This window comes from Capsicum annuum, chromosome 9 (assembly GCF_002878395.1).
Source record: "Capsicum annuum cultivar UCD-10X-F1 chromosome 9, UCD10Xv1.1, whole genome shotgun sequence".
Classification (NCBI taxonomy): Eukaryota; Viridiplantae; Streptophyta; class Magnoliopsida; order Solanales; family Solanaceae; genus Capsicum; species Capsicum annuum.
In genome coordinates this window covers 176,315,620-176,326,311 of record NC_061119.1, presented here as the reverse complement: position 1 = coordinate 176,326,311, position 10,692 = coordinate 176,315,620, and the positions used below count along the sequence as shown (strand labels likewise).

The 10,692-nt window shown below is 41.0% G+C and overlaps 1 protein-coding gene across 4 annotated transcripts in view; it reads left to right on the top strand.

Moving 5' to 3' along the window:
- Positions 1 to 5,462, top strand: part of LOC107854727 (RNA exonuclease 4) — a 16,415-nt gene extending 10,953 nt beyond the window's left edge. For 2 of the 4 annotated variants that reach the window (XM_047397097.1, XM_047397099.1), the window contains exons 5-8: positions 4,063 to 4,151; positions 4,221 to 4,285; positions 4,419 to 4,497; positions 4,754 to 5,462. In XM_047397097.1, coding sequence (XP_047253053.1) covers positions 4,063 to 4,151; positions 4,221 to 4,285; positions 4,419 to 4,497; positions 4,754 to 4,918 — 398 coding nt within the window. In that variant the 3' untranslated portion in view covers positions 4,919 to 5,462. Of the gene's footprint in view, positions 1 to 4,062; positions 4,152 to 4,220; positions 4,286 to 4,415; positions 4,498 to 4,753 lie in introns of all 4 variants that reach the window. The other 2 variants (XM_047397096.1, XM_047397098.1) reach the window with 1 other exon arrangement.
- Positions 5,463 to 10,692: the final 5,230 nt, after the last annotated feature.

Here is a 10,692-nt window from a genome sequence, read left to right as displayed (position 1 = left end):
GGCTTGGTCTACAAGTGAAATCCGGTGACTTCTAACCTTTGCTTATTTCATTCTTCATTCTGCATTCTTTCATTCTTCATATTATACTAGTAATTGAGTATAGTTTGGTTGCTGGAATATTTCCTTGAATTTGTGCGAGCCTTGTATTACTTGCTGCTGCTTTACTATTGACTTGCGTGGGATTTGTGAACATTGTTTGTTGTCTGTTGTTGCTGTTGCTGTGGTCGCTTCTTAGTTTTGCTTCGGGAGTAGTCCTTTGAACGTGTGTGTGCCTTGTATCTCCTAGCTGCTGCTTTGATATTGACACCGGGTATATCCTTATATTTTCCTATTTTTACGTGTAGTTGTGGCTGTGGGTGGCAATGGGTGGTTAGGGTCATGTCCGAGGGGGTTGGGGCGTGGGGCTGTGGCGGGGGCGGGAGATGGGGAGAGAGCGGGAGTGGGTGGGAGGCCAAGGTTTGGCCGAGGGGGGGGTAGTGGGGGGCGCGTGGATAGCGAAGGTAGGCTGAGGGTTGGGTCTTGGAATATAGGGACCCTTCAGGGGAAGTCCATAGAGCTGGTGAAGATTCTTAGGAAGAGAAGGATCAACCTTGCGTGTGTCCAAGAGACCAAGTGGGTAGGGTCTAAGGCTAGGGATGTGGACGGTTACAAGCTGTGGTACTCTGGGAGCGACAGGCGTAGGAATGGAGTTGGCATCTTGGTAGATGAAGAGCTTAGAGGTCAGGTAGTGGAGGTGAAGAGGATCAACGATAGGTTGATGACTATTAAGTTGGTCATTCGGGGGTTTACCCTGAACGTGTGTAGTGCCTATGCGCCGCATGTGGGATCGGAGGGGGAGGAGAAGATGCGGTTCTGGGAGGCTTTGGAGGACGTGGTGAGAGGCGTGCCCAGTTCGGAGAAGATTGTGGTAGCAGGGGATTTCAACGGGCACATCGGGGCGCTACCGGGAGGCTTTGGGGATGTGCATGGTGGTTTTGGTTTTGGGGAGAGAAATGAAGAGGGGGCGACCCTATTGGAGTTTGCGAGGGCGTTTGGGCTGGTGGTGGTGAACTCGGGCTTCCCGAAGAAGGACGAGCACCTGATCACTTTTCGGAGCGCGATAGCCAGGACCCAGATTGACTTTTTGTTGCTTAGGAAAGGGGATAGGGCGTTGTGTAAAGACTGTAAAGTCACCCCGAGTGAGAATCTTTCGACCCAACATAGGCTCTTGGTTATGGATTTGGGTATAAAGAAGAATAGAAAGAGGAGGAGCGAGGAGTGTAGACCGAGAATTAAGTGGGGCGGTTTGACGCCAGTGAATGCGTGGGAGATAGGGGAGAGGTTGGCGGGAATGGGGGTGTGGGAGTGTAGGGGGGGTGTGGATAATATGTGGGACAGGGCGGCAACGTGCATCAGGGAGAATGCAAGGGAGGTGTTGGGTGTTTCTAGGGGCCGGGCCGGACATCATCGGGGAGATTGGTGGTGGAATGAAGAGGTGGGGAAGAAAGTGGAGACCAAGAAAGAGGCGTATGCTAAGTTGGTGGAAAGTAAGGACGAAGAAGAGAAGCGGGTAAACAGGAAAGAGTACAAGCTAGCGAGGAAGGAGGCGAAGTCAGCGGTCACGGCAGCTAAGACGGCCGCTTTTGAGAGCTTGTATGCAGGGTTACAGAGGAAAGGAGGGGAGAAAAAGTTGTTCCGACTCGCTAAGGCTAGGGAGAGGAAGGGTCGTGACCTCGATCAGGTGAGGTGCATTAAGGGGGAGGACGGTAGAGTGTTGGTGGAGGACGGCCACATAAAGAAGAGATGGCAGTCGTACTTTCATAGGCTCTTGAATGACGAGGGGGACAGAGCTATTGTGTTAGGGGAACTGGAGCACTCAGGGGAGTGTCGGGATTTTAGCTATTGTAGACGTTTTAAGGTAGACGAGGTTAGACAGGCAGTCCGCAGGATGCGAAGGGGTAGGGCGACGGGGCCGGATGAGATACCGGTGGAGTTTTGGAAGTTCGTTGGAGAGGCTGGTGTAAGGTGGTTGACTGCATTGTTCAATGAAATTTTCAGGACGGCAAAGATGCCCGAGGCGTGGAGGTGGAGTACCATGATCCCCCTCTATAAGAATAAGGGGGACATTCAGTGTTGCAATAACTATAGGGGGATTAAGTTACTGAGTCACTCTATGAAGATCTGGGAGAGAGTGGTCGAGGTGAGGCTGAGACGGATAGTGTCTATCTCGGAAAACCAGTTCGGATTTATGCCCGGCCGCTCGACGACGGAGGCAATCCACCTGGTACGGGGGTTGGTGGAGGAGTATAGGGAGAGGAAGAAGGATCTGCACATGGTGTTCATCGACCTGGAAAAGGCGTACGACAAAGTCCCCAGGGAAGTACTTTGGAGATGCCTGGAGGTGAGTGGAGTACCGCAGGCATATATCAGAGTAATTAAGGATATGTATGAGGGAGCGAAAACCCAGGTGAGGACGGCGGGAGGAGACTCAGAGCATTTCACTGTCCTGACAGGATTGCACCAGGGATCTACTCTTAGTCCCTTTTTGTTTGCGTTAGTAATGGATGTGTTGACGCGGCGTATCCAAGGGGAGGTGCCGTGGTGTATGCTTTTTGCAGACGATGTAGTCCTGATAGATGAGACTCGAGGGGGTGTGAATGACAAATTAGAGTTGTGGAGGCAAACTCTGGAGTCTAAAGGGTTCAGGGTGAGCAGAACCAAGACAGAGTATGTGGAATGTAAGTTTGATGACGTGAGGCGGGAGAATGAGGTAGTAGTGAGGCTAGAAGCACAGGAGGTAGGGAAGAGGGATAAGTTCAAGTATCTCGGGTCCGTGATCCAGAGTAACGGTGAGATTGACGAGGATGTCTCGCACCGTATTGGGGCGGGATGGATGAAGTGGAAACTCGCATCGGGGGTGCTGTGTGATAAGAAGGTGCCGCCCAAGCTTAAAGGCAAATTCTATAGGGTGGTAGTCCGTCCGGCCTTGCTGTATGGAGCGGAGTGTTGGCCAGTTAAGAACTCCCACATCCAAAGAATGAAGGTGGCAGAAATGCGGATGTTGCGCTGGATGTGTGGACTGACCCGAGGGGATAGAGTTCGGAATGAGACTATCCGGGAGAAGGTTGGTGTGACTTCAGTGGAGTGTAAGATGCGGGAAGCACGATTGAGATGGTTCGGACACGTGAAGAGGAGGGGCACGGATGCCCCGGTCCGTAGGTGTGAGAGGCTAGCGTTGGATGGTTTTAGACGGGGTAGGGGTAGACCGAAGAAGTACTGGGGTGAGGTGATTAGGCGGGACATGGAACAGTTACAGCTCACCGAGGACATGACCCTAGATAGGAAGGTATGGAAGATGCGAATTACGGCAGAGGATTAGGGCCAGTTCGGGTCGCTAGTGTAGGGAATAAATTGGTGGGGGTGTATTCCTGTTATGATTCCGTATTCAATGTTCCGTGTTCCGTGTTCCATGTTTATTACGAATATGTGTGCTTTCCTCCGCTGTATATTCCTGCATTCCTGCTTTACTCTGTTTTATATTCCTTATGGGTGCCGTATCTATGTTATGTCATCTGCTTCTGTGCTGTACTATGTGTTTGTGTGATATCTCGTGACTTGAGCCGGGGGTCTTTCGGAAACAGCCTTTCTACTTCATCAGAGGTAGAGGTATGGACTGCGTACATCTTACCCCTCCCAGACCCCACTAAGTGGGAATACACTGGGTTTGTTGTTGTTGTTGTTGTTGTATAAAATAAAATTATATTGCAATCTTTGTTGAACAATATCACTAGTTTAATAGTTCAAAATTGAATAGGCTGTCAGTTTATCTCTAATCTGAAGGTTTATATTTTCAATTTGGATTAATTGTTCTTAGCAGTCAGTTTGAATTTTGAGTCGGAGTTAGTTTGACTTTGATCATGACAAGTATTTATGGACACAGTAACTGCACTTTGATCTGGACAAGTATTTATGGACACAGTAATTGCATTTTTGTGAGCACTTTCTGCAAATTATATGCTCAAAGCAATATCAATTTTTTGGGTTGGTTTTCCAAGTAATGTGCTCTTCTGATGTTATCTGCAGCGAAAGATTTCCATGTTGTTCAGGAGGAGGTGGCAGCACTAATAAAGGGACGGATTCTTGTTGGCCATGCTCTGCGAAATGATTTTAAGGTAACTGTGCACCTTCTCAGACTTTGCGTCTGGAGTGCTGTAACTAAATGGGAAATGTTTCCTGTACAGGCCTTGCTATTAGGGCATCAAAAGCAGGATATTCGTGACACTTCTGAATATAAACATTTTCTAAGGTAATCCCCTCCCTCAAAAAGAATAAAACAAAAAACCTCCCCACCAAAAAGAAATTCTTGATTACTTGCAACTTTCAGCTACTAGCCTGTATTTTGGCTGTAATATAGTGCTGACATTGGGTTGATAAAGTAGGGAAGGACGCAAACGCGCACTACGGAACCTTGCTACTGAAGTCCTTGGAGTTGGGATACAAAATGGAGTGCACTGCCCAGTTAGTTCTCTGCTATTTAACGACTTTATTTTACTCTTTTACTTTCATTTCTTTTAGTTTCTCATTATAGCCAGTAGAATTCTTACTGTATGTGCTTTAATATACAGTTTTGGACCTCCAAGAATTACCTTATATTTGAGTTTGGTTTGACAGACTGAATCTAATAAATTTTCAATTTTTTAGGAGCATGTCAGTTTGTTATCCTAAGTCCATATCCTAACGAATTCTAACTTGTATCCATCTGCATATTTTGCAGATAGAAGATGCCCGTGCTGCTATGATGCTTTACCTAAAGCACAGAAAAGAATGGGAAAAGAGCATCAAGGACTTTGCAAGACTCAAGGAGAAACAGAAAAAGCGTAAACCAAAGAAAAAAAACAGGCGTTTGAGAACTGTGAATAATGCTGAAAATGCTTCATGATGAGGTGACCCCTCAAATTTATCTCATTGCTCGTTGCATGCATCAAACTACTGACTACAGTGAAGCAAGGAGAGAACTGACTAAATATGGTAGATGATTGTTGTGGATGTGGGATGCTCAGAGGAAGAATTATAATTAAACCTTGTCCCACTATTATGGTCTGCCAAAACTTTGTGCTTGCGAGACCTTATTATTCACTTTCAAGAATCATGACGTGGATCCACCCAAGACTGGTCTGCTAATGAGAGGAGGAAAATATCGTCTTAAATTATTCTCATATAGAACTGATCAGTCCTTTTCATATTTGCCATCTTTTACTAAATCAGCAAGTAAAAAAATTTCATGCAAGGGCAATTAGGAAAGAGTTGCTAGTGTTGTGTTTACAAATTTGCTTACAACACTCTCACGTGACATTTATTTGATTCTGATTGAAGATTTTGCACAACAGCTTGTATCATGTGAAACAAATAGTGGACTGGAGTTACTGTGATGGTAGTTGAAAATTGGTGATAGTCTACTTAATGAAACTGCTAATATTGTTATATCTCTGATTCTTTTCTGTAGTTGATCTAATTGTTGCTATAACTGTGTATTTGGCAATTGTAACGGGATATCATGAGAAATCGAGATAACCTTGTACTATTTGACATGATTGGTTTGAAGTCCATCTGTAACTTCTATGTACCAAAATATCATCTGATAATGATTCAACAAATTTGTTGAAATGACCTAGTATCGCTTTCATACGATAATTAGCTATGAAAGTGATTACTAGCTCTACTGTTGACGATATATCAGCTCCATAGCAAAAATTAGTTGGGCCACTACTTCAGACTCTTTCTCATTGCATCCTACCGCTCATGGATAGTTACTGCCTAAGAATTAGTGTGCGACTCAAACACAAGATGCTTAGCATGAAAAAAAGTATGACGTAGAAGAATGAGAATTGGAGCTTGATGGTAAAGAAGAGGAAATACACATAGCTTTGAAGGTAGCGAGGTGGGTTGTCCTACCTGGTAGACCTTCGTAGCACGATGAGGATGGTAAAGTTTAGGTTATGATAAAGTGGTTGAAATAGGATTTTAATAAGAACTAGAAAACAAGAGTAAAAGACTAAGATGTCATCATAGTAAGCACAAAAAGGGAAGGGAAAAAAGGTCAGAGGAATTATAAGAAGATTTGAGCATAGGAAAAGCATGTTCACGAAAGACAAACATCTCATAGCACAAAACATGTCTTGTTTTTCAAGTTATACAACTTACATCCCACAAAGACACATTATAGATCTCTAGAATAAAATTTGTCCCTTTGTTAGTTAGGTATTGTAGAGTTACATAATCAACCAAATGCTATGAGATGAGTGTATGCAAGAGGTTTCCATAGAGTAATTCATAAGGAGATTTTAACAAATGAGAAGAACCTATTCATGAAGCATTATTGAGCTTCATCCAGAGACAAGAACTGAAATTGCCTTCTGGTAAACATTGTCACACACACGCAATAACAAAGATTAATTCGCGTGATTGACAGAAATGAAGACTATCTCATCCCACAGTTGTTTAATTTTTATTGAAATATGAAGAGGTATATCAAGGGATCCTTTGTTAATGTAAGCTAATTTCTTCTTCAATTCAAAAAGACCCTAGCACCATCATGCATCTGCGTTTCCATATCTTTCTTTCGATCTTTCCAAATGTCCTTAGCATGTCCAGAATACTGAATACATTATATGCTGTACCTTTAGTGAGAAAATTTAGGCTAAATTTTCTTAGGCTAAATACAGAGACAAAACCTTAATTTTTTTTTCGTATTAGCACATCAATTAGGGCATGTACCTATGAAACCCCTGAACCTTTCATTAAGTATGCCTATTAAGCATTTTTTCAAAAAAATAAAAGAAAACTGAAGTGCGTGAATTTCACACGCTGGTGACGTGGAAAATGCACCAATTAGAGAAAGACAATTCATTTTGGTCACAAATAATCCAATTAAAAAGTAAAAATAATTGCCAAAAATATTTTTTTAAGGAAAAAAAAATCTGGTCTTCTTATTCTCCAAAAAAACATTTTCTTCTTCTCCAAAAAATAACCTCCATTTCCATATAAAAAAAAAAAATACTTCCATTACTTCCATCATATCTTCTTCCACTTTAAATTTTATTGCTATATTCATTGAATTTGACACAATTCTTTGTTGATTTTGGGTATCCAAAATCAAGAACTTAGATGTTAGTCTTTTATTTGTTTCCACCATTAAAGCTCACCTTCACTCCATTTTTCTACCAAAAAAACATCCAACAACCATTAGAGAAGAAAAAGAGTAACAATACAACACACATTGATATACAACAACAAAGAAGAGACTCATGCGATTCTGATTATTTTTTCGCAGGAAAATGCCATCCCAACACAACACAACCAACCACCTTCCAACACCACTAAATCACCACCAAAAAATCCAAAATAGCCTTCACCTCGTTTTTCAGCGAATCTTCAAAACACCAGCAATGACCTACACATAATATTAAATTTTTGATATTGAATTTCTGCATAAGAACTCAAATTTTAATGTTGAATTTGATGTTTTGAATTTTTTTTTACCTTCGATTGAATGAAAAATATATCAAAGAATCACAAATATGCTAACAATCAATTACAAGAAATTGGAAAAAAATTATATTCACAAGTATGAATCTTTTCTAGGTAGCAATTGCCCTCCCCCTCGCCACTCCAAATCCAACCAAGAAAATTAGAAGAAAAAGTGTAAAAAGGGTATCTCATCAAACACATTAATTTGATAAGAGTAATTTTTTTTTTTTAAAAAAGAAGTTACAGTAAAATATGGTTTCTCATTCTCCTAGTGGAGAGTGTGTTACACATGTCATGCCATGTCAGCAATTGTGCTTAATTGATACTGTTTGTGAATGATAAAAGGGTTCAATAGATACATGACCTAATGGAGGTGTCAATACGAAAAAAGTCAAAAAAATTCAGGGACCTGTCTATGTATTGTTCCGAAAATTTATTATCCAAGAACAACTAGATCATTACGACATTGTCATAGTCTAAATAGAGAAGAGGTATCAGAGGTTTCGTCGAATTACCATTGATCATTAATTCGAGCTTATTAAAAACTGAGAGTAAAAGAGAATTGTTAGGGGAGCTCATAAAATTAATCTAGGCATCTTGTTAAGTCCTGGATGTGAAAACAAGAGGATTTCGAAACATATTTTATCCGTAGTCAGATGAATCAAAGGTGTATATTTAATAAAATGAACTCCAAATCTATCGTTGCAATTTTTGGTAACTTAGAATTGCAACCTATAACGCTTGTATTTAAAGATCCACTAATTAGCTGGAACAAATATTCAATGAATAACTACAAAAAGTAACAAATTTTATTAACACCTTTCAAGATTACTTCCAACTTTTTTCTTCTGGAAGACTCAGGCCAATAAAGCTATTTGGTAGATTTCCATTTCAAGAATCCTTCAACATCCACAACGCTAGATGAACTATTGACTATTTGAGTAAATGTAACTCGGTATGACATCTTATGGTTTAGTTCCATTCAGAACTGATGGCTCAACTTTCACATCAACACCTGGTGGTGAGGAAACATCCACGGTGTAAGTTGAGCTATCTTCGCCAATATTTGTCATTGTCCTCGTTTATGTCCAAGGAGTTGATCCAAGTATAATAGAAAATGAAGGATAATTTAGTTGTCCTTGTTGAATGCTTCTTACCTCTAAGCAATTGACTTTTTGTTGCACAATTACCCCAACCTCGCAGTTTGTACAATTCAAACCACATAAATAATGTACATAGTCTTTAGGTTGGATATCATAAACAAGTCCTGGATGAATCGCTTTTGATGGATTGACATGACCCGCGCCAATGGAAAAAAGGTTAGCAGGTTCATGATTTTCATCTTGGACGGTGTTTTATCCAAATTCACAATATCCGTTGTTGTCATAATTGTAGACTTAATCATTGATGGAGACCTATTAGGATGTGCACTTTTGAGCAATGCCGCTACTCCACTAAGGTGTGGGCAAGACATTGAGGTACCCAGTTAATGTTGAATGTAGGTTTTGGTTCGGTATTATTCTCCACGGAGGTAGGCCATGCTGCAAGGATATTAACACTAGGACCTATAATCTCAGGCTTCAGAAGGCCAGGATTTGCTCTACTAGGACCGCGAGAAGAAAAAGAAGCAACGATCAAAGTATTTTTATCTCCAATTATTGTACCTTGGAAAGTAATAGTGGCTAAAGGATTTGATGTCGAATTTATATATGCAAGAATTTTCTGACCATCTGTATAGGTAACATCTGTAGCTGGGAGTACATATGCATCAGAAGATGTTATGAAGCTATCTTGCATATGATTAATTAGTATCATCGCGATACCTCTTGCAGCTTTCACTACTTGACTTTGGCTACTCTTGTTACCCCACCACCACCAACTTCGCATAAAACAACCTTCCCGGTGAGATCTGTGTTGTTCAGTGACATTGCTTTGCAATATGGATCGTTAATGTCACTTTGATTTGAGCCGACATAAATAAGAGGCAACAGGTTGTATTTGGTCGAAAAGCTGACTAACCTTCAAACTGTTCCTTGTTTATAAGCACTGTAGTGACATTAATTTTCCTATCAAAGGTATTCGTACCAACAGTGAGAATCCATGGGGCTTCATTTGCCATAGAACGAAGAGTTGGGCCTCTGTTACATGCAGAACAACAAACAAAAATCCCCTTTTCCATTGCACTATATGCCACTAGCGCAATTGCATCATCATGGAAAGGTTCACTACTTCCGCCAAGCAAGATGGAGAGAATGTTGACACCATCTTCAATTGCAATATCCATCGCTGCCAAAATATCGCTCTCCAAGAAACCAAGACTATTACATACCCTATAAATGGCTAGGTAAGCAAGAGGTGCAACTCCAACTGCCGTGCCATTAGCATTTGCATAGACATTCGCATTTTCAGAAAAAATTCAGCAACAATATTCGCAGAATGAGTACCATGACCATCATCATCCAATATAGTAACCCTCCAAAGGCTAAAGGACCTCGCTCCAATCATGATACAAATTGATCTACGAAATGCACCAAAACAGTCCACAAACAAGAAAAATTACAACAACAAAATCTAGAGCTAGAAGAACGAACTCCAAATCAGAGAATACAACAACAATGGCAAGATAACAAGGTGTAAATAACACCAAAACATCCAAAAACACAACAATAACGTGATGAACAAGATGAACACAAAGAATATAAGATTCGGATTCAACAACACAACAAGAACACAAGAAACAACAATAAATGTAAAGATAGAAAGTGTGACATAAACTATTACAAGTTCTAAGAACTATGGTGTATCTCAAACACCAAAACCCCTACAACATGCAATAATCAACACCTAGACTCTTACGTGAACAGAAGAGAGACGTCAATCTCCCAAGCACCCAACATTTTCAAGCTAAGAACAAACAACACAAGTAAATCCACACTTGTAGTTGCCCTAATTTTGGGTTTGCCTCTTCTCACACTAGAGAGAGAGTGTTTCAAGTGTTATAACACTTACAATATCATCAAAAAACTAATGACAGAAACCCTAAAATGTTCTTTATATAGTGTATTAAAAATAGAAGCTAAATGTCCAAAATATCCTTTAGAGATTGGCGCCCTTCAAGTGTATTTTAGGGACTGCCTTGTTGTATTCCAAGGATTCTCTTTACACTTCAAGTGTGATATTAGGGTC